A 25,314-nucleotide genomic window follows, 5' to 3' on the forward strand; every position below is an offset into this window, starting at 1 on the left:
CTTTATATAGAGGAAAAGTGTAGCTAGCCAGTGTTGTAACCACCCAAATAAATGCCACACACAAATTACAATACCTTGAAACAGCCCAAATAAGACCATAACAGTTTTGACTGAGCCATACAGCAGTTAGGTTAGTGCCACAATTCAAAATAACAACAAAAACTAAATAAAGTTTTACGGAATCTAGGTAGCAGCATTAGATGTCTTACAGTGCACTAACATGTTCACTGATAGGCTAACAAAATAAAGTCAAGCAAAAGTTGGTACAAGTTACTAGTATGCAACTACTGCTTCCACATTTAAGTTGTAATCTACGTGGCATCCTCCCCCACCAACTTCATCTCCATGACCATCTTTATGCATGGTATCATCTGACCAGACAGCTGCATCACTATTGGCCTCACCAAGCTTCCTTTTAGCTATTGCCAGAGCCTGTGATAGAGCACAATGTGTTACCATGTACTTGCCTTTCTTTGTAAATGCTGCCGATACAACCTCAGTTCCACCCACATTTGTCTTGAACTGCTGGACAGGTGTTTTCGAACTACAACCGTGTAAAATGGGTCCATTGTAGTTTGTAGGAGGCAGTCGCTTGTTATTGTTCCCCTTGCCACCTTTGAGAGTGTGCTTGCCTTTGATTACCACATTCACATGTGTTGCACCAACCTCAGAGGGACTCTGTACCTCAACTACAGGCCAAGATGGCCACACAGTTTGTGGTGGTGTGCCAACAACTTCAGGCCACTCAAGAGTACCTTCTCCTTGTGTGCTTTGACTTCCTTGAGTAAGTATTGGTGCCTCATGCACATCCATTTCCAAGATGCAGTCATGGTGTTCATCATCATCCTCAAGAACAGCTGCAGTGTCAAGTGTTGGTGTTTGGACAGCAGTATCACCAACAAGGTCGTCAGTTGAAGAATGTGCATCTTTGCATATTCTCTTATTATGGCCACTTTGCTTACATAGGCTACACCTAACACTAGTCTGATCCACTCTCCTCAAAAGTTTGGCCCCATCTTTATTAGTTCTATCTTTGTCGTCGTTACCATCACGTATTCGCTTCAGTTTAGGTCTTCCTAGTAACTTTTGAATGAGAGGTGGCTTGACCTCATGACCATGCTTTTTCCAGTAAGCTTTGCCATTCATAGGAAAAATGATTCCTGTAAAAAAAAATTGTTGAGGTCGATCCAGGTTGAATTATACTAAAGCAAATATGACATAATTTACCACATACCTGAGTAGCATTGCTTATATGATTTAATTGAATATGCAGCATCAACAAAATCATATGGATCCAAACCAAGCCGGTTGATGGCAGATATGGCATGGTGGCATGGAATCCCATTTATCTCCCATCTACGACATCCACAAGTCCAGTTGTTGAGGTCAACAGCAAATCGATCACCACTAATAGTATTAACTTGAAACTCATTATATCCTACATATGCATCATAAACATTACCACTCCACCTCTTGTATTGTTCAATCATCAATCCACATTTTAGGGTCACTCTCCTATCCTCCCAAGTTGCAGCCTTCTCTTTTTTTTTCTGTAATCTATCCATGAGATATTCCCTTATCATCTCAAGCATTACAAGGATAGAATCAGACCTTGCAACCACAATGCTTTTGTTGAATGATTCACACATGTTATGTAATAGAATATCACATTTGTTCTCACATTTGAAAGCTGACCTAGACCAATGGTGTGGTGGAACCTCTGTCAACCAATCAAAAGCTACATGCAGCTCACTCTTAACTTGTTCCATGTAGTCATTGAATGTTTGCACGTTGGGAGCTCTAGCAGCACACCACATATTATCTTTCAAGGACCTTCCTGGATACTTTTTCTTGAAGTTGTTGTGCATGTGTCTAACACAAAACCTGCATTCAGCTGCTGGCAAGATCTCTGCAGCAATATTTAGAAGTCCTTTTTGTCTATCACTTATAATGGTCCATCCCCTGCCATCCCCAGCATCAATGTCCTGTCTAAGGAGCTTCACAAACCACTCCCAAGAGTCTCTGTTTTCAGCTTCAACAACAGCATAAGCAAGAGGGTACATACAGTTGTTTGGGTCTACTCCAACTGTTGTGAGAATCTGGCCTGTGTAGTGACTTTTTATGTAAGTCTCATCAAAACCAATTACTCTTCTGCAAGCTAACTTGAATCCATGTTTCAATCCTCCAAGGCATAAGTACATCCTTTTGAAAACTCCAGGATGGCCTAAAAGGTTAATTGAATTAAGAAAATAATTGAATATAATCACTGTTTGGGACTTTGAGACATTGATACCTACCTGACTCAAATTAAAGCTCAATAGTAGAATTTGGATTCCTCTGCAGCAACTCCATCCTATAATCCCATAGCTTTGCATACCGGTCAGCATCTATGCCCTTTATGTTCTTCATACACTTCCTCATAGCTCTCCTCAGCACATTGGGATTGAAATCAACTTGAATGTCCATTAGAACCCTCTTATGGAAAGCAGTGATGGGCCAATTTGGATTAATCTTGAACTTAGATTCATATTTTTCATCTAGGAACCCAGAATGAATTAAAGGAAGATCCCTATGTTGTCTAACACAAGTGTGTGCTGCATAATATTTAGATCTAGGGTTACATAAATAATGTACCCATTAAGACATGTACACAGCAAAAAGACAATAATGCACCAAAAAGTAACTAATTCAATAAATACATAAATAAAGAAATAAATAAATGAAGAGAATATAACAGCTTATGTTCACCTGGACCCACTTGCTTCATTTGAAAAGTTTTATCAAAATTCAAGCTTGCATACATATACCAAGGGCATGGATGCTTGCACACAGATCTGACTCTCTTCTTGTCAGATTTAATGAAATGGATTTGTCTGCCCTGCTTGTAGCTGTGCTTGATCATGGAGTCTCTGCATTCTTGCTAGTTTTTGAACAACATGCCAACCTCCCATGCAGGATCATCTGAGTCTTCATAAATTGGCGAAGTTATCTTCTTCATTCCCACAATACACTCATCTGTCAGAGTCTTCATGAACTATTATACAGAATCCACATCCGATTCCTTAGACACCTCTTCATCAGAATCTTGTCCAACACTGTCATCCCCATCTTATGACAATCCCAGTATCTGCTTGTAACTACCTATCCATTCAGCTTCTTCATCCACATTCTCTGCAAATAATCTGTCATCATCCTCTCCTATGGAGTAGTCACTGTCCTCCCATTCATAATCTTCAATTTCATCAATGAAATAGCCTACATCATGACTGTCATTTGAAGCATGTTCATCTAGACAAACATTTGAATAGATGTCATTAGATGTCTGCCCTTTTCTTTCCTCGAGGAAGAAATGCTTAACATACAAATCTATCCTATAGTTGTTATCCTTGGCATACTCTAGCATCTTTGTAAGATCACACTCTTTTTTAATTTCAACCATACCAACATCCATTAGTACTCCTGGAACTCTGTAATAAATGGTTGTGTGCCCAACATATCCGAAGCCTTCTATTTTACAATGAATTTCTTCCAGGGAGATGGAATCTAACCCCCAAAAATCATACACAGTTAGTTGGCCACCTATATACTCGGTATGAGGTATCCAGTTTATCAATCCACCATGATATAACCTCACACTTAACATGTCAACACCACTAGCTACGGACAAAAACAAATTACCATATGTTAACTATATTCAGACAAACAATAAACTCAAATTAACAGCAGATCCACAACACCACAAAAAACAGACGAAATGTAACCTAGATTATGCAAATAAAGACATTACAAGTAGCAGGTTACATACCATATAGTGGTGAATGGGGTCATTGTAATCACGTACAACCATTGTGGGTCGGATGATCATTTCGCGCCACTTCTCCAAGCTAATCAAACGAAATACAGTGGAAAATCAGGCTTGCAAACTCTAGTACCTCTTAGCTCACTCTCCAAAGCTAGCAACTATAAAGCTTGCTCTCTTACATTTTAATTGGAAAGATATTAGGGTTAATGTGTACACTGAACATTGTTTATGGGCAATTACCCCTCTATCCTTTTGAATGTCAAGCATTGATGCTGGAAAAAGAGGGGGAGGGTGGAAGCATACGAAACTCGTACTTGAGGGGCTGAACCGTGCAAAATGGTATTTGAGGGGTTCATGTGCATATTGGTGTCTATGGGTGTGCATTCGGTTAACCGAAACCGAAACCGAATTTTTTTTCGGTTAACCGAAACTGAAATTCCTAGATAGTATATGAAAATCTGAAGGCAAACAAACAACGACTCTAACAAGCAAGCAAGTGTACAGACAATAGGCTAGTAGTTAAAACAGGAAGGCTCTCTGTCTTCAGTCATTACTTTGAAGCATGAATTCACCGATTGGCCTGAATCCTCTCTCCAGACTCCTGAGTGCTGAATTGGTCTGTTGCATCATGACTGGCAAGCTAAGCAACTAACTGAAACCAGAGCACGCAGGTCGGTGGTCGAACGATAGAAGTGTTAATGAACTTTTATTGAAGTGTCCGGTGTCTACTGTCTAATTAGGTATTTAGGTCACGCTTATAAGTTATTGTATAAAATCATAATATATATTATTACTAAGAATACAAAAAAAATATAAAGTATATAAAAAATCGGTTAACCATTCGGTTTTCGGTTAACCGCGGTTAAATAACCGAAAACTGAAAAATCGAAATATCAAATTTTGGCTACCGAAAACCGAACTGAAATTTAAATTTGAGTTAACCGAACCGAAATTATTTCGGTTTTTGGTATGGTTTTCGGTTAACCGAACCGAATGCACACCCTATTGCTGTCAACTTGGAGGGTTAATGTTTGTGTTAGCAAAAAAAAAAAGGGTTAATTATCTAGTGGGACACTCACTTCACACTAATATATTATCCGGATCATTCTCGAATTTTCGGTCTCATTTAAAACACTGTTTTCAGAAATTGTATCTCTGTTAAGATTTTAAAAATAAAATGTTAAATTTGAAAATAAATCGACAGTTTGAGAAGTGTTACTCATAAGACTTTAACACATTAGTCTATAGAAAAGGTACAATTAACTGAATTACCACATCCACGAAATGAGTATATATGGATTATTAGGATTTTTCATTACCCCACCGTCAATTTTACCCATTTTCATTAAAGTTGTCATACTTGTATTTCTATGCAATATAAACTAGGTAGTTCGATGATTGTGGTTTGTGCTTGACATATGTGAACATATATAAGTAAGTTACTGGTGACAAGTAGTGTATATTTTCTCCCTGAAATATGACTGAAAGAAAATGTGTATTGCACTTAATTAATTGATTCAATATTTGCGGCACCCAGCCAATGCTTTCCTTATTGCATCCGGGACATCAAAATCAGCAATTACCAATGCCTCTATCTTAATGGCATGGCAGAGGCAAACTGAAGCGTCTTGTCTTGAGAGGGAGCTTAATGCTGAACAACAAAGATTTAAAGTATCAGGTTTTAAAGTACCGTTTATAAGATTCCCGCAGGCTGCAAGAGCAAAAGGATCTATTCTACAGCCGGTACAGTCTAGATTTAAAGTCTCCTTGGCAAGATCTGGTGGTAAATGGATGCCCATATCAAAAGGGTCGGAATCTGGTACTGGACCCATGGCAGGTGAGCCCGGGTGCACTGATAGGGGAAACGTTTCCATGCTTAGACTTGAAGGTGCAGGACTTGGTGATGGGGCCATACCCGTGCTTGAAGGTGCTTGACTTGGTGCTGGGGCCATACCCGTGCTTGAAGGTGCTTGACTTGGTGCTGGGGCCATATCTGTGCTTGAAGGTGCAGGACTTGGTGCTGGGGCCATATCTGTGTCCGAAGGAGCCAGGCCTAGGGCTGGCCATATATCAGCTGCCACTAAGGCCATTCTCCGACTTGAAGGTTCAGGACTTGGGGCTGTGACAATGTCTGGGTCCAAAGGCGTGGGATTCCTTGTCATGTCTGCATCTGAAGGCGCTGGACTTGGTACTGGACAATTATCACTTGGGGCCGGAGCCAATGTCAGACCTGAAAGTTGAGGACTTGGTGTTGAGGCAAAAACCAGACCTGGCAAATGCAGATTTCGAAATAAATCTGCATGCATGGGACTCAAAAACATGATGTTAGAAAGCAGAAAGAGAATGATGGATTTAAAAGCCATGATTCTCATTGAATTTGTATTAGTGTGAAAATTTTGACATTCATATCAACTATTGCAGGGTGTAACATGTTATCCTCAAAAACTATGATTGAACGTTCAATTACGACCCCATACTAATTTTAGCCCATTTGCTATTAATTTTACCCGTACAAGTTTATCTGCTAATATTCAATCTCTAAATAGGGCTTCTTATTTATAGCAAAAAATAGCAAACATCATTCATCATTAAATGTACTCTGTAACAAAAACAAATATACATTAAATTGTAATGTCAAACTGTTGATACATTATCAACTTTGTATGTTGGTATGCACAATGTGGTACAACTTACAAGACATTTAACCAACAAGGCCAAAAAATGGGAAAGCAATATCAATTGGTTCCACCAACAAAACAAGGCCTATAATCAGAAAGCAATATCATTTGGTTCTATGTGGCTGAAGGTTCAAAAAGCCGAAGATACGGTATACAGAATGCTGGAAGTACAACAAAATCTTAATGTTTACAAACCCCAAGATTCCCAAGTACATTACTTTTGCTCTCACAAGCTTGTTTCTAACAGTGGCAACAAATAAAATGTGAATATATAACTACGTACAATGCATTCTCTTTAGAAAGTCTTTGGACAACGGCAGAATTGTATATAAATACATTTGAATAATTTATATCTATAGCAAAGGTGAATATGACGTGTGCGGAGGGTGAGATTTTTCACCTATCAGCTCATTGACAGGAGTTTTATGAGAATTTGGACAAATCTGATCAGCAATTAATCCCACACAATTGAACGTCCGGTCCAGTAACCCTAGTCGTAAAGGGATCTATCCGCACCCATAACAATGAGAAGATCGAAGCAAGAAGGATGGACCAGACGAGTACAATAGTTGGTGTTCGGTTCTGTCGTCCCATTAGACCTTTGAGGAAAGGATAGAGATGAACAATCACCCAAAATGAAAAGAAAAGTTTACCAAAGAGTGGACCCCATGACTGATAACCACTGTTAACTGCATATGATATACCCGCAACCGAACCGACAATGTTGATTAAGAGGAGGGTCGTTGGTGGGATTAAAAGAGTTGTCCACTTAAAGAGATAGAGTTCAGCAAAATCCCCATCCTCATCTGATGCTTTGGAGGTGACAGTAAAGTTGGTGTCGATTCCAGCAAGTACTTTAAGCAAACCTTGCACCACAGCAAAAAGATGGGCCGACACACCACCGATAACCCAAAACTGTTCATTCCTCCACCATTCATCTATTCCGACACCACTCCACCTCATTTCCAGTATACCAGTAGCGAAAATAGAAAGAAAGAGGGATATAAACCAAATACTTGCAAGGTTGCTGATCTGCAGTAAAAAAAGGTTCATATATTAATAGTGACAAGAGATAACCAGATATTGGTGAGGAGAGTTAAAAGCATGAGTTTTGAACTAAATCTGCAAGTCTTCTAATCTGTTTTAACCTAGTGATTACTCTTCCTATCGTACTACTTGAGAAGAAGGTTGAGGGTCAAAGCCTCTTTAAAGACGGTGTGAGATTTTATTTCTTGCGACAACCTATCTACTTAATAATAAGAACTGAACTGCTATGCTGAGGTTTATGTTGAAATAACGAACCTGTGGAATGATGAACTTTCCAGTGATCAAACAGACAGCTGGAAGAGTACAATAAATGAGAAGGGGTATGGAAGTGATAGGATAAATGGTTGTGTTGATATAAGCAAATCTCTCGAGCCATTTAAGCCTTCCACCATAACCATACCATATTGGGCAATGCCGGCTGAAAAGGATTTCCACCGATCCCAAAGCCCATCGAAGCACTTGGTTTAGACGATCTGAAAGATTAATTGGAGCTGAACCCTTAAAGGCAGGGCGAGGAGGCATGCAGTATATTGATCGCCAACCTCGGGCATGCATTTTGAACCCAGTAAGAATATCTTCTGTAACAGACCCATAGATCCATCCAATCTACAGATAAAGAGACAAACAAGTAAATATAAATTCAGAGCACATATAGAGTGTCCTGAGCATATTATGGTGACACCAACTCGTATAGGGAAAAACATAACATGCTAAAGGTAGATCCTCATGAAGAATGCTCCAACAGTGGAGTTATATCCAGATTATTACAATATAAGTATAGATAACATATCCCTTAACAGGAGAATACATAAATATTGAATACGTTTAAATAAGAAGTTTTAACATAAAATCCATGTACTTTGCACATCAAACTATATTATAGCAAAAAAGGGACAAATGATACTGATGAAAGAATGGGGTAGATCAAAAAGACAGGGCACATTACAACTATTATTTGGAATTTTACAAACTTAAATGTATATCTACTGGAGAGTGTAACACAGTTTGTTTTTGTGATACAATAGTTTTCATTCTAATCACACTGGAGTATTATGTCTTGCCCTATCCAGTGTTTTCTGGAGGATAACCTAGATTCCTTCAACTTACGAAGACAACAAAGGAAGCACCTACGTTACTCGCAATCTTCATTTTGCCGACACTCGGACATGGACACTTAAGACTGACACTTATATTAGGCCAAAAACTTGTAAGGTTTTCAAAATATTATCGAGTCCGAAACATGGACACGTATCCATGTCGGATACTTCAAGCTTGAGTCCGAGTAACATAGGGAAGCACACAAGAACTTTTAGTAAGGTATCAACTGTAGAGCAGATTTTCAGAATAGAAAATTAACTAGTTCACTTTTCATGGAAGAGTCTTCCTTTCTCCTATTTAAACAAAAGGCGGTTCAAGCAGAAAACAAAAACTGACATGAAGTACTGAAGCAAAAGTTGTGAAATAGATCCTTGGTTATATTTTATATTATTTTCAGACAAGAAGCATATCTCGAGCCAATTTGTGAACTAAGTTCAAGCTCAGCCAGTAAATGAAACTCACTACAGTGCAAATAGTAGCAGTTCAAATTTTATAGCATAACCTTGATGTGATATGTATTTTCTGTGTAACGAGCCTGCAAAAAACAACTATTATGGTGTGTAATAGGACATATATCACATTACGTTGGTAACACCAACCACGTTGCATCCCCGTAGATATTAATGTATGGGAATGAAGAGTTCATCTATCAGTTTACCAAACCATAACCCCTCTTGCATTGTACATGATGAGTAAATTTGTAACCCTGAATGTTTTGTGTACAGTAATAATACTATTGAAAAACGTAAAAGTAGTTTAAAGGAGCAAAACTATGCAATTATTATACCTCTTGCCCCCAGTCCGTCTTATCCTCATACCCACAACTGATAACATGAATAGCTTCTTTCAGAAGAGCTTCTGGTGTTGCAGACTGCGGAACACCACCATTCTCCATAAGTGTAGATGCAACAAAAACAGCTGATTGACCAAATCTTTTCTCAAGACTCATTTGTGACATGAGCAATGACTTCTCGTCATCAAATCCAGCACCTGACATGGAAGTGTATATATATTCAAAAAAACCGAGTGACACAAATTGGGCTGATTTTGTTATAATATGCAGATTCGTTCAGTACACATTGTTTCCTATGGTAATACACACCAACATTACGGATTGCCTATAATCTTAATGCATTAAAAATCAACGACAAAAGGCTTTATTTCAAATCTTAATACAGGACTTCTGATGATGTCATAAACACAAAACCAAACTACAATATAGAGTCAACTACAAATAAAATATGAAACCCAGTCAAAATAGGGATCCATGTCGGAATCCAGGGCAACCACTACACATATATACTTATAAGTTAGACAGCACCCTGTGCCCCTGGTTTAGCAGCAATCAAATACAGATTTTGGTGTACTGCATAATGAGTAATGAATACCTTTTGCAGACGTGATGATTATTTAATTATAGTTGATAATATAATGATAATAAAGATACGAGTAAATTAAATTACTCACAATTAAAACTAAAGATGACTATAATGCAATATCGGGTATATTTAAACTTGCATATGTAAATGAAAAGTAGATATTGTACCTTCCACCCCCTCCTCAATATCTTCTAAACTGAATATCGGCACAGTGGGATCTACATGCTTGCTTGATTTCTTTTTGTCAGAACCTTTTTTACTTGATCGAGAAGTTTTCTTCCTTGACCCACCACAGAAGGATGAGAGAAACCCATCTTTTTTATTCTTAGGTTTAAATGGAGGTTCATAGCCATACAGTGCTGTTCTGTTGAAGACACATCCAGTACCCACATAAACTGGTCCTTGAATGCCATCTAAACCTCTCAAGTTAATCTGGTTTCCAAAGAAGTTGATATGTTAAAATGATAATCCAGGAAATAGCTTGGAGATTGCCGAGGCAATATAACAAGTCATATGACAGTAGTGAAAGGTGAAAATTAGCAAATATGGAAGCAACATTTCAAAATAACCCTAAATGAAATATAGTATATGGCAATTTTTGAAGGATGAATTAACTCACATCAAAGAACACGGTATTTCTGTTTGCATATCGATCGTTTCTATCAATCCCATCAAATCTTTGTGGAAACTGAACATAACAAACATATTTCCCAAGATTTGGATCCATCATGAAGCACATGGCTTCTCTAATAGCTTTGCTGTTATTTATGTAGTGATCACAATCGAGATTTAAAAGAAAGGGACCATTAGTAAGGACGGCTGATACACGCACCTGCAAGAGATTTACAGTGAATATTACGTTCTTACAGATCATCTATAAAATGAAAGGACATTAGGAATCTTGCACTCACCAGTGCATTCATTGCACCAGCTTTTTTGTGATGTGTGAATCCAGGGCGCTTCTCACGAGATACATAAACCAACCGAGGAAGCTCATTACCATCAGTGTCAAGACCCCCACTTTGACCTAAGAAAACCTGAAAGTGACAAGTATTTTCACCATTTAATATAATAAAATTTAATCCAGGCTTAGGAAGATAACTGAACTGTCACATGAAATGAAGTGAACTGTCACATGAAAGATATAGTCTATAGACTCCATACAGTGAAGAAAAGAATTAGATATTGACTATGCTAGCATGTTCATCAAAGAAGCCAGAAGAAAGCAACTTATATACATAACAAATAAGGAACATATAGTATCATAGGGTTCAGATTAACCTTGAATAATCTTATATAAATTGTCTAATTATCTGAACCAAGAAAACGAAACAAAAACTATTTACGGATTTGGGTGGTTATCAAAATCATTCGTCATGTAAATAATCTCAGACTGATTGTTTAAACACACCTGGATCATTCCAGGATGATCCCTAGTATTATTTCCCGGCCAAGGTGTACCATCTTGCATGATCCATCCTTCTTCAGGAACTTTCTGGGCCTTAGAAACAAGGCCATTGATGCGAATTTTAAACTCCTCATACTCTCGCTGGAAAAAAGGAAATAAACAGTTAAAAATAAGTAAAAAAATGCTTTGACCGAAACTACAAATGTTTACAAACAAAACTCGATACCTTCATAGCCCTGCGGTCTTTTACAAAAGATGGCTGAACTTTATCTTTTAGGTAATCTATCTTCTGGTTGAAATACCACTCTGGAGCTCGGGGCTCAATGTTGTACTTCTTGGTAAAAGGCACCCACTTTCTTGCAAATTCTGATGTTTCAGACAGAGCCTCAAATGTTAACATGGCAGCTCCATCATCAGAGACATAGCATGATACCTTATCAACTGGGTAATCAACTGCAAGAATCGATAGGACGGTATTGGCTGTCACAAGAGGAGGTTCCTTTAATGGGTCAACAGTACTGACAAATATGTCAACAGCTGCCAACTGAGACGGCTCGCCTTCTCTGTCATATCTGTGCATTTTTAAGAATAAAATTTCAGAGTTTACCTACCATATACAACATGGGATGGGATACAAGACATCTATGATTATAATTATGAGTTGTACCTCAGCGCAAGCCTGTCAAGATAAGTTTCACGATTTACTGGGAGCCATTTGGGGAACTGATCCAATATCCAGGAAAATGCAAACCAAATCTCGCATATTACAGATAACAGCCACAACGGATATGCATTTTTTACAGGATTTGTTATCCGGTAATGCAAAAATATACAGAGAACAACAAGACGAACAACAATAACCATCCTGTAAGGATTTATCCTGGAAGATGGTATGGAAACCTTTCTAGAAAGAGGTTGCCTAGCTTCATCATTCCTGCACCACGGAGGATATAAGCAAAACTATTAACTGCTGTGGTCACATGGCTTATGACTACAACTCAAGACTTTTATGTAATATTTCATTCAACACCAGTCATGCAGTTGCCTGCCAAACATGTCATGTTCAATTTCCGTTTCTCTTATGGAACATTAAACATTATTCTGAGTTCTACGAGGATCGACAAAGTTTGTTATTGACATTAACTCAATATAAATACATACTAATACAACCTTACAAAGAGAAAAAATAGACTAAAAAGATCAAATTTAATCTGTAGCATCAAGAAGAAGTTACAAAACAGTTCAAAAGGAAACTTACAGTAACGAGTCATCAACTATCACATCAGTACTGGCGTCAATGTCACCGCCTCTTTCGGAAGCAGTGTGACTAGTAGTCATTGGAACTACATTTTTGTCTTGCTTCATCTTCCAACCATCAACTCTCTCTTTCCATGCAACATTGCCTAGTCCAGGAGATCCAAACTCTCTCACTGGATCCACAACTCTGATGTTTGCTGCAAGGGGAAATAAAATTCCAGAGGCATGTACACAAACAGTAATGCTAAGTACTTGGGGATTAATAGAAAACTTACGCGACTGATTCACATATGATGAATAAGGAAGGGAATGCATATGTTTTCCCCCTCCTGGTCCAGGAGACGCCATGGACGTATGTTCAGGTGATGCTGCAGATAACTCCCCAGAAACCTAAAAACACTTTTAATCAGCTTCTGTAGCCTGCCTGCAGTGGATGTCTGAGGGAAAGAATATACTTGGAATTTGATTGACATACCTCCACGCTGTGGGTGAGCAAAGGTACATGGTTGTGAGACACCTCTTTATCGTAATTTGGAGTCACAATATCATCCCCGCGTCCATATGTCATGTGCCAGCTCAACATACGTTCTGCAACCTTCTGCTTATCATTTTGATTCTCTGAAGTAAAAAGAGAATCACTATCACCATCCTCCTCACTGTCACCATGTATGGCAGGGCTTCCTGCAATTGAAGAGAACAGCAATAATAACAGTTATCACTTGTACCCAAGAAGCAAATGAGACTTCAACCTATTTATCCTGCTAACCATTATCAGAGTAGGGTTTCACAATTACTAGTTAATACAAACTAGTCAGCCAGGATTTGTTTAATATGTATAATAGCTTAACAAACTATAATATAAAATCAAGCACATCACTCTAAAATTCATATCACCAAAACGACTGATACAAAGATTCATGAATAACGGAAATCTTCAAATCTTATTTTATAAGCACAAGATGAATACGGCTTTCTTCAGAAGATTTGGTGTTTGAAATAAATCTGGGCAGATCACTATGAGTAGATTTAAGCAACAAACCTTTGTGTCTCTTGTATCTAGTTTTGCATTGAGGGCAAGACTTATTTCCATCCTTGCGCTCATACTCGTAGCACGGCCTGCAAACCGGAAACGAACATATATCACAAGCACTAAATAGCTCCCCATCCACCGTCAAGCCAACATTGTCACCACAGATCTGACAAGTCTGGCCACCCAAACTCTTCATCGCCTTCCCCTACACAATTATCCACCACAAACCTATAAATCCATATAATATCTACCACTACAAATATCGAATCAACTTTATTCTGTAAATACCCTTTGCCTAATTTAGATCAAAAAACAATTCTTCAAAATATATAAACCACAACCCATAAGTGACCCATTGCTTAAATCAGATCGAAGATCAACTCTTCAACATATAAATAACAAAACATCAATCAATAGTTATATATGAATTCACACTCTAAATACTAACCCCAGTTTCTCCTTCAGATTCCATTGCTCCTTTGCTTAAAGCAGCACAACAATATCAACTTATCCAATCCAAGCCAGATTTACAATCCAAAACAAGCTAAAAATATGATCTTTCGCAAATTCCACCCCGAAAATCGACTCCTCTCCACAATTCAGCACAATCCCAGCTCAGATCTGTACATAAATACAACAAACACCAAAAATCAACACGACCCTTTTCATCTAAGTCGAAATTTCATTACTAAATGTGTCAATTTGGACATAAAATGAACTAGTTGATCGCTAAAGCTACTTCATTTAATGCATTACCTCATGAAGATCCAGCAAGTGAAGTAAAAGACGGGAGTTTCTAGCAGTGAAGCATCGCTCGAGTAAACACACAGAGTGTGTGTTTTTGTATATAAAGAGAAAGATATTTAAGCAAGATGTGCAAGGTAATAATGGAGATTGATTAGTGTATATATAATATATAAAAAGATGAGGAGATAATAGCTGTAGATGTGATAGAAAATGACAGAGCAGCTGTTTGATTTGTGAGATTAACGACTTGCTTCTTCATGCTCCACTTTCACTCCACCGACACCGACACTCACAGAATTTCTGTCTTTGTTTGCCGATAAAATATATATAAAATTACGTTTATTTTAAGATAAATTGAAGATTACACAAAAATAATTGTTATAATTCCAAATTTGTGCATCACATGTATTTCTTCCTCCCGATCTATTTGTCTCCCTCCCCGGCATTTGTAGCGATAAAATTATCATATTCTTTTCCGTTAACAATATCTCGACATCTTACCTAAAAATTTATCAAGGTCCAGTTTAGAAGTTAAAGGTTTGGGACAAAATTAGAAGTTTGGGGTGAGTTAGAGGTTTGACCACTGGAATCCGCTAATATAACTGTTTGGTAGTTAGCGGATTGAAATAGAGGTTTGGACCCAAAAAGCTACTTTGAGGAGCTTTTTGGGTTAGAGGTTTTGCTTTGTGTCAGAAAAAGCTAATCAATCAGCTATTAACCAAACAGTTTTACGAGAAACAGCTAATTTAATCCGCTAGTCAAAACATCTATTTCAATCCGCTATTCAAAACATCTATTTCAATCCGCTAACAGCTAATCCCCAAACAGGGCCCAAGTATCATTAAAATCACTCTATAATTAATTATGAGATATTCATTTTAGTTAAATTTTTGGTTGACTCATGATATTAGTTAGTTATGTTAGTTAGTTTTTTTGTGATAAGACTTTCACGTCAATGAGTTGTATCGAAATACAATACCGAAGAAAATCGAAGAGCTTCTTTCGTACATGAAAAACTTTCATCCAAGACATGTCGAAAAGCCCCACAAAGTTAGATAAAAATTTTGATAACTCAAAAAAAACACTCAAAACAAAAGCAAAATCCGTGGAACTAAGAAGAAAGGAAAAACTTTCATTCAAAAAAGTCTACAACTAACCAGAGGTCATGCAGATATGGCCCCGGAAATTTAGCCAATAAAACTTTAATGACCGGAAAGAAAACCCGGATGAAAGACAAAAGTCCGCGGAAAGGAAGAAACTAAAGAGGGAGAGAAAAAAAAGAGGAAAGATAGAAAGAATCAAGCACGAAAGATTATGCCAGGCACCGAAACAAAGTCATCAAAAAAGACACAATCGTTTATAAACGACAAACAAAATCGCAATACACGATTAAAAAGCCATCAACTATGGCACTCCCTCGAAAGGGGCACAATAATAAAATCAAAGAAACAACAAGTCTTATAAATCTAGTTATAAAACGAATCATAAAAATCAAAAACTAAATATATAACCAATTACAAAGGACATATAAGACAAATATATTTAAACCCACTAAAACAAAAGATTTCGAACACATACCATTGTCGTGGGGTCAATTCACACAATCCTTACCTTATCAAATATAAATATATGTAATCACTATTATGGCTAAGATTGAATCGCAATCGCTTAACTCGTTATTGGCTCATCTCAATTGATTTATCACCAAATCAAAATATTGAAAATCGAGTAGATCTAAAATCTTGGAACAAATCCGGTAAGGAGTATTATTGAGAAAACGAGAACAAATTAAGAGAAATAAACTGATTCAGAGCTTTTCATCGGTGAAAATCGATGAAATCTCTGATGACGGCCGGAAAAAGAAGAGGGGGGGGGAGGTTAGGGTTTGTGTTGCCAGTCAAAATTGTTAGTTATGACGTGAAAATTTCATGTTATTTATTATCACGTTAGAGTAATATATTTTATTTATAATAAAAAATAAGAATATGTTTACAATTTTTAAAAATAGTCTATCATCCTAATCCATCACATCGGAGCACAACTCTTAAAAATTAAGTAAATTTTATATAGGGAAAATTAATTCAAAGGTCCCTGAACTATTGGTGTTTTATTGTCTGAGTTCCTGAAATAAAGATTCTAATATCTGGGTCATTTATGTTTTCAATTTTCTTGTTTGAGTCCTTCCGTTAACTGAGATTCTAACGGACGATGACGTGGCAGGATTGTTGACACGTGTATATGAATTTTATTTTAAAGATCCCTGAACTATTAGTAATTTTCTTGTTTGAGTCCTTTCATTAATTTTAAATTTATTATGTATTAAGATACTAACATTTAATCGACTTGGAAGCTATTCAATCTTTAGTACAACTTAAGTTTTTTAATTTGTAATTTTTTATTTCGTATATTAATTAATTAATTAATTAATAAACATTAATTTATTTATTGTGTAAAATAAACATTAATATATTTATTGTGTTATATTAATAAATATATTAATGTTTATTTTACTGTGTTATATTAATGTTTTAACTCGTGTTTCCATCTATCTTAATTTATTGTGTATTAGTTTTTTTTTATCACAGAATAAATGACATGTAAAAGAGACTTGGCAAGAATATTGTCATAACAAACGCAAAGGTTCTGTTAAAAAAAACGCAAAGGTTATAGTTGTATTGTAAAAAAAAGGCTCACAAGACATTGTCAAAAAATCTAATAACAAATCAATTTTGAATTTATTTAACTTAAAAGCTCTGTAACAATTCAATATTAATTTGTCAAATAACTATCAATATTAATTTTGCAAAAATTCCAATTAGTGTTACACATAATATTATCTTTTAGACGTCTAAAATAATTATGAATTAAAAAATCTAAGTTGTACTAAAGATTGAATACCTTCTAAGCTGATTAAATGTTAGTATCTTAATCTGTATAAATTTTAAATCATTGAAAGGACTCAAATAAGAAAATTACTAATATTTAAGAGACCTTTAAAATAAAATTCATATACACTTGTCATTAATTCTGCCACGTCATCGAGATTCTAACGTCCGTTAGAATCTCAGTTAACGGAAGGACTTATACAAGAAAACTGAAAACGTAAGTGACCCGGATATTGGAATCTTTATTTCAGGGACCCAGATAATAAAACACCAATAGTTCAGGGACATTTAAATTAATTTTCCCATTTTATATAATGAATTCTTTATATCATTTTAGTCAATTAGTTAAGCTAACGAGATTGAATATATTTATGAAGTGATCAAGATTACATCTTTCTATATTGGAATTCTAAGAATTTTAAAATTCTCTTTAACGTTGAAGTAACCGTTCTTATTATTTGAAGGTTTTTCATCGGCTTTCACATGTGCAAAACCCCAATCTTGTATTCTTTTTATTACTCTTAATCTATCTTTTGTTTTTCTTCAATCTCAATTTATCTATGTTTTGATTGGTCTCACCTTGTTTTTCTTTTTTGGTTTTTGCGTTGTTCATCATGTCTAGGAGTACGGATCTACGAGATTTTCATGTTGTTGGTTCAGTAATAAAGGTTTGTATGGTGATGCATTTATGGTCGCTTACTTAAAATAACAATGGGAGTTGTACATCATGTACATATCTCTCCAAAATTCATCTTGTTGTACCTCTACATAGCGAATAAAGTGTAAGGGGTGTGTTGGTCTTCGAATGTATTGTAGAAGGGGGGTTGAATGTCTTAACATTCATACAAATGGTGAACTGAAGAAATGTAAAGCTATGTATTCACTCTGCAACTAAGCAACTGGAAATAAAATGTATTTTGCATAGAGAAAAGTGATTACACATAGAGCACAAGTAGTGAATTTATACTACTGTTTACAACAGAATTCAGTTATAGTCTAATGTACTTATCACAACAAACTAATCTTTATCACAGATAAGCAAGACTGCATATCAATGCTTATACTGCAATATTCCCCCCCCTTCAGAATGAATGTGCTTGCTTAACATTCAATCTGGAAAGGAGACGCCAATGAGCAGGTCGAGAAAGGCCTTTAGTAAGAATGTCTGCTAACTGAGAGGCACTGGGAACATAAATTAAATTGATCTTGTGAGACTGCACTTGTTCCCTGACAAAATGACAATCAATTGCAAAGTGTTTTGTCTTGGTGTGGAAGACAGGATCAGCAGCAATATCAAGTGCTGCTTGATTGTCACAATGGATAGTGATAGGAGGAGTTTGAGGAACCTGAAGTTCTGACAATAACAGTGTCATCCAAGAGAGCTCACAAGCAGTGTCTGCAAGTGCCCTTAATTCATCTTCTACTGTAGATTTAGAAACTACAGACTGTTTTCTAGAAAACCAGTTGATGAGAGAAGAACCAAGCAACAAGCACATGCCAGTAGTACTTCTGGAGGTATCCATACAAGATCCCCAATCACTATCACAGAAGGCTTCCAATTGGAGAGAAGAATTTGCAGGATAAAATATACCCTGATAAGATGTACCTTTAAGGTATCTGAGCACCCTTTGTACTGCAGACAAATGAGGAACTCTAGGAGCATGGACAAACTGACTTAGAACATGTACCACACAAGCAATGTCTGATCTAGAAACAGTTAAGTAAAGAAGTTTTCCAACAAATTTTCTATATAAAGTTGGATTCTCAAGCAGTGTCCCTTCCTTGTCAGAAAGCTTGATATTAATATCAACAGGAAGAGAAAGTGGTTTGCAATCAAGGAGACCAGCTTCAACAAGTAAATCATGAACAAACTTGTGCTGGTGTAGAAAAATTCCTTCAGGAATCCTATGTATCTCCAAGCCTAAATAGTATTTGGCTAGGCCAAGATCCTTAATAGTGAAAGCTGAATGCAAAACCTTTTTAAACTCAAGAATTACAGCTGTATCATTGCCTGTTAAAAGGATATCATCCACATATACCAAAGCAATGGTAAAAGAAGCACCTTTAGACAAGATGAAGAGGGAATAATCAGCAATAGTCTGCTGAAAACCAAAATCCAGTAAAACAGAAACCAATTTCTCAAACCATTGCCTTGAGGCTTGTTTGAGACCATAAATGGATTTGAGAAGTCTGCAGACTAAACCAGGTGTCCCATACAAAGGATGTCCTTTAGGTAAATCCATGTATACCTCTTCTGGTAAATCACCATGCAGAAATGCATTATTAATATCCAATTGATGAATATCCCAGTTTTTAACAGGAGCCAAAGCCAATAATGTTCTGACAGTAGGCATCTTTGCAACTGGTGCAAAGGTGTTATGATAATCTTGCCCTTCAATCTGAGTGAAGCCCTTGGCTACCAAACGGGCTTTAAATTTATCCAGAGAGCCATCAGCATGATATTTCACTCTGTATACCCATTTACAAGCAACAGTTTTATGACCAGGAGGAAGTGAGACCACAGTCCATGTTTCATTAGTCTCTAGAGCCTGCAACTCTTTTGACATAGCATCAACCCATCTCTGATCAGTAAGGGCTTGTGTGTAAGTAAAAGGTTCTTTAATTGCAGTTTTTGCATCAACAGCACAAGCATAAACAGCAGGAGTTTGTGCAGAAAAATTAAATACTGATAAATTTAAATCTTAATTCAACAACCAATTAAAGATTTAAGTATATCAGCAGAGTAAGATACAAACTAAGTTATGAACACTTGTAGTTTGACTTCACAAAATAAATGGTTTATTTATTTTGCTGTTTCGCTACAACCTTGAAAAAAAATTCTCGAGTTTCAGTTATTTCAAGGAATACACTTGTGTTTCACTCCCTGGGTGTTCTCTCTGTTTGATGTTCTCAAATTGCTTCTTGGCTCAAGTTATGGTTCCTATACTTATATCAGGGTTTAACCTATCTTGGCCACCACGGGTTCCGCAGATCTATAAAGTAGATTTTTGCTTTTGCGGTTACTTTACAGATTACAGCCCATCAGACATTCCTAAAATGCTATTCAACAGTTGTTACATTGTTTGAAAAGCAACCTAAGAGGTGAAGAGTGACTTGTCTCCTTTTCAGGTAACTATCCATGATTTTGTGTATTTTTGAGCTGTAGAAATGAGAAGTAAATAAGTGAATGAAGTGTTTGAAAGAAAACATCTCAGCTTTTTAAAAATGCTTCTGCTTATTTACACAAACAGGTAAAAAAAAGCAGAATACTTTCTGCTTCCCCGAAACAAACACCCCCAATAATTATTTATTTAAAAAAAAAAGTGGCTTTTCACTGCCTCATGAGATTACACAAGTTTTCTGGCGACTGAGAAAGAGAGTTGTAATACTCATCCTCAAAGGTAAAAAAAATACGATATACTTTTTAATAAAGCCTACAGTTAGAAATGTTACTCATACTTGTGTGTTTGTAATTTGATTGTTTCTCTGTTTCTGCTATGTTTGATTCTGTTTCCAATTCTTTTCGTTCAAATGTCTCTGATTTGGATTATAGCTTGCAATTTATATCATTTTGTCCTAATTTCGGTGATATTTTTATGTATGCTCCACTCTAAAGGCCTTTGGGTACAAGTTAGGGTTTGTGGGGTTTATAGCAATAATTGCCGAGCTCATGTTCTTTTAGGCCACATTCGAATATGCTCTATGCTCATACTCACTCGATACTCCGCACTCGACTGTGTCGGGTCACTATATTGTGTTTTTGCTGTGAAATGGTACACAAACTAATTGTGTGTGGTTTTGTGTAGATTCTGTTATTGTTATTATTATGCGTTGTTTGATTAAACTAGTTTTAGACTACTTGATGAGGTGAGTGTTTTTGTTTGTTGCGTATGTTAATATGTATTTGAGGTGAATTTAAATTGTGGTTTTTGCTGGATGGACCAGATGTCGCAGAGAGGAGTTTGGCAACTGAAAAAGCTCGTTGTGAGTTACTGCAACTGGGGAGGCAGTAGTAGGGGTGTCAGGTGCGATGAATATTTTTTTTTTCCCCTTTTCTTTCAGTTGGCGGTTTTCGATTTATTCTAATATGTTTGAATGTTGTACTGTTTAGAAAGAATGTGTGGAGTAATGTTTTGCCATGCTGTGTTGATATGTTAGTTGTTCAATAGTATAATAAGCTATACTTCTGTGAATGGATAATATTTGATAGAAGATTGGAAAATGCTATTCCAGAATGAAGTACTTGTCGTGTTCTCTAATTGTTCCATAAATTAGATTTTATTTGTGTTTGTGTGTGTGCGGCGGGGGGGGGGGGGGGGTATATGTGAACAATGTATGGTATCAGATTAAGTGGCTTTATCTGCTCATGCGTTGAACCCTCTGCTTGTATTTTTGCAATCTCGCCAGCCTCTTTGACACTAATAAATAGGGTTTTATATCAAAGGGGCCACTCATTCTGCCCAAAAATCTCACCTAGACCACCCATTAAAAAACCATATCATTTAAACCACTAAATTGAGTATATATATCATTCTGTTTGATGATGTTATGGTAATTGATAGAAAATGTTGAGTTTTTGAACTTTTTGTCCCAATTCAAAGTTGACGTATTCATCAACGTTGCTTCCGGCATACATTTGACATGGCGTCTAGAAAAAAGGATAAATTAAATAGATTAATCGGGCCAACCTAATAAAAACCTGTAAGTAGAATAAAAGGCCCTAATTAAACTATTCATTCGGGATAAAATAAATTTGGAAGGTCATAAATTCGGCCACTCAAATTTGAATTGGGACAGGAAGTTTAAAAACTTAATGTTCTCCGTCAATTACCATGACGTCATCAAACGGAATGATATATACTCAATTTAGTGGTTTAAATGATATGATTTTTTAATGGGCGGTCTAGGTGAGATTTTTGGGCAGAACGAGTGACCCTTTTGATATAAAACCCCTAATAAATATAGTCGAGCACAAATACGATTACAATATATAAGAAAGGGGGAGGGGCGGATTGTTACTGTTCTTTCAAGGAATTGAGATAATAGTGATTAGATATTTAGATATGAAACAAAGCTTAGTCGAGAATCAGAGATGTCAGAGCATATGCGAGGAAAAACTTTTGTTTAACATTTTAAAAAACCTATATGGATATCTGCAGCAAAAAAAAAACCCACCTGTATGAATATCGGATTAACCTATATGCATATAGGTTAGCAACCTACATGCCAACAATGTTTGGATTAATCAGATTAAGTGTCTTTATCTGCAAATATGTTGAACCCTCTGCTTCTACTCTATTGTATTCTTGCCAGCCTCTCTGGCTGTGATAAATTAATAGTGGGAAAATGTTATAACAAACCTATAACAATATATAGAAAAAAGGGTTAGGGGTGGATGTTAGTGTGCTTGTAAGTTGTAAGAAATCGAAATGGATGATGGTGATTATATATTTAGAGTTAATGGAGATGTTAGAGCAGATGAGAAGGGAATACTTTTATATAACGTTTTCAGAACTATTACTTTTATTCTTTGCTACAGTGTCAGTCCTTAATTTTCCCTATTTTCTCATACTTCTATTTCGTTCTCCAATTTATACTAATATAGCTCGCTAATTTTTTATGTTATAGTAATTTGCCTTTAGCTGGGTCGGGTTCACTCTTGGGCCAGAGTGTGCTACTGCTCACCCTGAGCTTTCATGCACAATAATAGAATTAGTATGCTATAGATAAGGGTTTTAACTTGCAGAAGTTAAAAGCCAGTAGAATTAAATTTTATAGTTATTGGACTCTTCAACTTGTTGCTTAAATTATTTAGTTATTATATTCAATTCTTTAGATTCCAAGTGATAATATACATATGTGTCAGAGAAGTTGTTAAATTAACAAAAAGAGTTTATATATCAGTGTCATAATATTATTATTCTTTGAAGTGAAAATAAATTATATCTATCTTTGTTTCGAACTGTATACATGCAGAAAAGAAACTTTTACTGAACTTTATTTTGGTCAAACTCTTTCTTTAAATTTTATGTATAGAACTGAGCTAAAATGTATGTATGTTCATTGACATGTTCATTGAAGACTTGAAGTAAGGAACTGTATCCCTGTATTCCATATGATTTATGCATAACATTTTCTACAGTTGCATATTGCACACCCTTTGATTTATAACCTAGCTCCGCCACTGGCCTCTAGTACACATTCTTAATCTATTTGTCTCTAATGTCTTAGGGAATTAATGGAAAGTAAGTTGCCAGCATTTAAAGAAAGCAATCCTCAGTTGGAGGTTGAAACCAAGCACATTGGTGGTCAGCATCCGCATTTGGAAGGAATATACAGTAAGAAATGCACCCATTTATGTATATAGTTTAAATAAAATGGGCATTGTGTTTCTTGTAGCTGTCAATAAATCTTGTAGTAGACTGAAGTATCATGTGTTTGGATAAATTAGCGGATCTTTTGATTAAAAGCTGTCCAAATTATGTGAGCGCGGCTTATTCTTCTAGTATTCCCATTTCCTAAATACATGGAAATTTTATCCGTGATCATGTCAGCCAGTTTTGTTGGCCCAATAAATACTATCCCACTTCTGCTAGTACAGGAAAAAAAATATCAGCAGGGAGTTTCTGCCTTGGGTAGTTATCTGATTAGTATATATTAAGGGGTCGTTTTTATATTTGAATGGTGCGTGTTGAATTGTTAAGGTTATTGAAACATTTGGGTTGATAAGTAGGAGAAAACCATTCTACTTGTTCTCTCTTAAATTGGGTTCAAGGGTTTGGTTTGGTTCAAATAAATATCTTAACCTATTTTAATTGATTATAATAAGCAAATGGGCCCTAAGCTTTATCATTTGAAATAGTAAGTGAATGGATTATTGCCTTTTATTTGAATTAGCAAGTGAATATATGATTGCCTTGCGAAAGTTGATGATTAATTATTGTCATATTCTGTTAAGAAACTGCTGCCTTGGGACTGCTGTCAGTGCTTGTTGAGGAAAATTATTTACAATATTATATCTTCTTTACGTTAATTTTTTACTTGACACACAGGGAACAAGAACGAGAGAACTGTCTGTGTCAGGAATATGACCCCTGAAGAAGTGCTCGAGTGTGCAACTAAATTAAGGAATTCGCTTGGAAGAAAGGTGGTGAAGTTGAAGACCAGACATGTTACTAAACACCCCAGTGTGCAAGGAACATGGACGACTGCTTTAAAGTTATGAAAAAAAAGGAGATTGGCTGTTCCCCACATTCCTCTGGCAAAGTCGAGAACCCTTTGTGTTCATCGCTAGTTTTACTAGTATCGTCGCTGCCCTTTGGTGCCCTTCTAGCCAATTTAGTGAAATGGCCTTGCAGGAAGACCTGTGGTTAGGTTTATCTATTTTCATTATAATAAACCTTTAAGTTCCCTTTAGCTATGAAATAGTAAGATCATCTCCAATGGTGTTGCTAAAAATGATTGGCTAAATTGGACCTATATGACATCATATCTGTCGAACCTGTAAAACATTGTGCTTCATGGGAGTGGCTATATTGATTGGCTATATCTTAAAAATAGTATGTAATTATTATTTTAGTTGTTATAAATAAAATATATTGTTTTAGTATGGTAATAGATCTCTGCAATTTTGCTACTGGTCTCTAGAGGTTCCAAATATAGTCAACCATTTCATGTTTGGCTATTTTTTTGCCAAGGGTAGTGAACCATTGGAGTGCATAATTTTTTTCCCTTCTTCCAGAATAATAAAAAGATACTCCCTCCGTCCCAGTCAATTCTATACAGTTTCCTTTTTGGGTCGTCCCATCATTTCTATACATTCCAAAAATAGTAACTTTTAATAATATAAAACACTATTACACCTACTACTTTCTTCCACTATCTTCATTCTATAATAATATAAACACTATTACACCCACTACTTTCCTCCACTATCTCAAATCTATCATTAAATATAAATGGGTCCCGCCGCTTCACCCATTT

General features: G+C 36.2%; 3 protein-coding genes across 3 annotated transcripts; 1 reads left to right on the forward strand and 2 right to left on the reverse strand.

Annotated features, from left to right (window-relative positions):
- Positions 1 to 5,319: 5,319 nt before the first annotated feature.
- On the reverse strand, positions 5,320 to 6,165 carry LOC108202418 (uncharacterized). The gene has a single exon (XM_017370790.2). The coding sequence runs from the start codon at positions 6,163 to 6,165 to the stop codon at positions 5,320 to 5,322; it is 846 nt and encodes a 281-aa protein (XP_017226279.2).
- A 403-nt stretch (positions 6,166 to 6,568) lies between these two features.
- LOC108202417 (cellulose synthase A catalytic subunit 3 [UDP-forming]) lies at positions 6,569 to 14,739 on the reverse strand. The gene is made up of 15 exons (XM_017370789.2): positions 14,456 to 14,739; positions 14,148 to 14,320; positions 13,709 to 13,904; positions 13,145 to 13,350; positions 12,945 to 13,059; positions 12,671 to 12,866; positions 12,080 to 12,346; positions 11,639 to 11,984; positions 11,416 to 11,553; positions 10,916 to 11,041; positions 10,624 to 10,836; positions 10,172 to 10,436; positions 9,413 to 9,615; positions 7,783 to 8,133; positions 6,569 to 7,512 (listed from the first exon to the last, which is right to left on the reverse strand). The coding sequence occupies exons 2-15, from the start codon at positions 14,169 to 14,171 to the stop codon at positions 6,928 to 6,930; spliced, it is 3,231 nt and encodes a 1,076-aa protein (XP_017226278.1). The 5' UTR covers positions 14,172 to 14,320; positions 14,456 to 14,739; the 3' UTR covers positions 6,569 to 6,927.
- A 5,907-nt stretch (positions 14,740 to 20,646) lies between these two features.
- On the forward strand, positions 20,647 to 24,907 carry LOC108202087 (large ribosomal subunit protein mL43). The gene is made up of 4 exons (XM_017370464.2): positions 20,647 to 20,732; positions 21,277 to 21,356; positions 23,563 to 23,669; positions 24,384 to 24,907. Exons 2-4 carry the CDS (start codon positions 21,277 to 21,279, stop codon positions 24,554 to 24,556), a joined length of 360 nt encoding a protein of 119 aa, XP_017225953.1. The 5' UTR covers positions 20,647 to 20,732; the 3' UTR covers positions 24,557 to 24,907.
- The last annotated feature ends 407 nt before the right edge of the window (positions 24,908 to 25,314 follow it).

Source organism: Daucus carota, chromosome 9 (assembly GCF_001625215.2).
Source record: "Daucus carota subsp. sativus chromosome 9, DH1 v3.0, whole genome shotgun sequence".
Lineage (NCBI taxonomy): Eukaryota > Viridiplantae > Streptophyta > Magnoliopsida > Apiales > Apiaceae > Daucus > Daucus carota.

Excerpts from the sequence above, each read along its gene's own strand:
- LOC108202418 (XM_017370790.2), bottom strand. The coding sequence starts at position 6,165 with ATGGCTTTTAAATCCATCATTCTCTTTCTGCTTTCTAACATCATGTTT.
- LOC108202087 (XM_017370464.2), top strand. The coding sequence starts at position 21,277 with ATGTCGCAGAGAGGAGTTTGGCAACTGAAAAAGCTCGTTGTGAGTTAC. Across the intron at positions 21,357-23,562 it reads GGCAGTAGTAGGGGTGTCAG|GGAATTAATGGAAAGTAAGT; the intron begins GTGCGATGAATA and ends CTAATGTCTTAG. Across the intron at positions 23,670-24,383 it reads GCATTTGGAAGGAATATACA|GGAACAAGAACGAGAGAACT; the intron begins GTAAGAAATGCA and ends CTTGACACACAG.
- LOC108202417 (XM_017370789.2), bottom strand. The coding sequence starts at position 14,171 with ATGGAATCTGAAGGAGAAACTGGG. Across the intron at positions 11,985-12,079 it reads CTTGACAGGCTTGCGCTGAG|ATATGACAGAGAAGGCGAGC; the intron begins GTACAACTCATA and ends AAAAATGCACAG. Across the intron at positions 8,134-9,412 it reads AGACGGACTGGGGGCAAGAG|ATTGGATGGATCTATGGGTC; the intron begins GTATAATAATTG and ends CTTTATCTGTAG.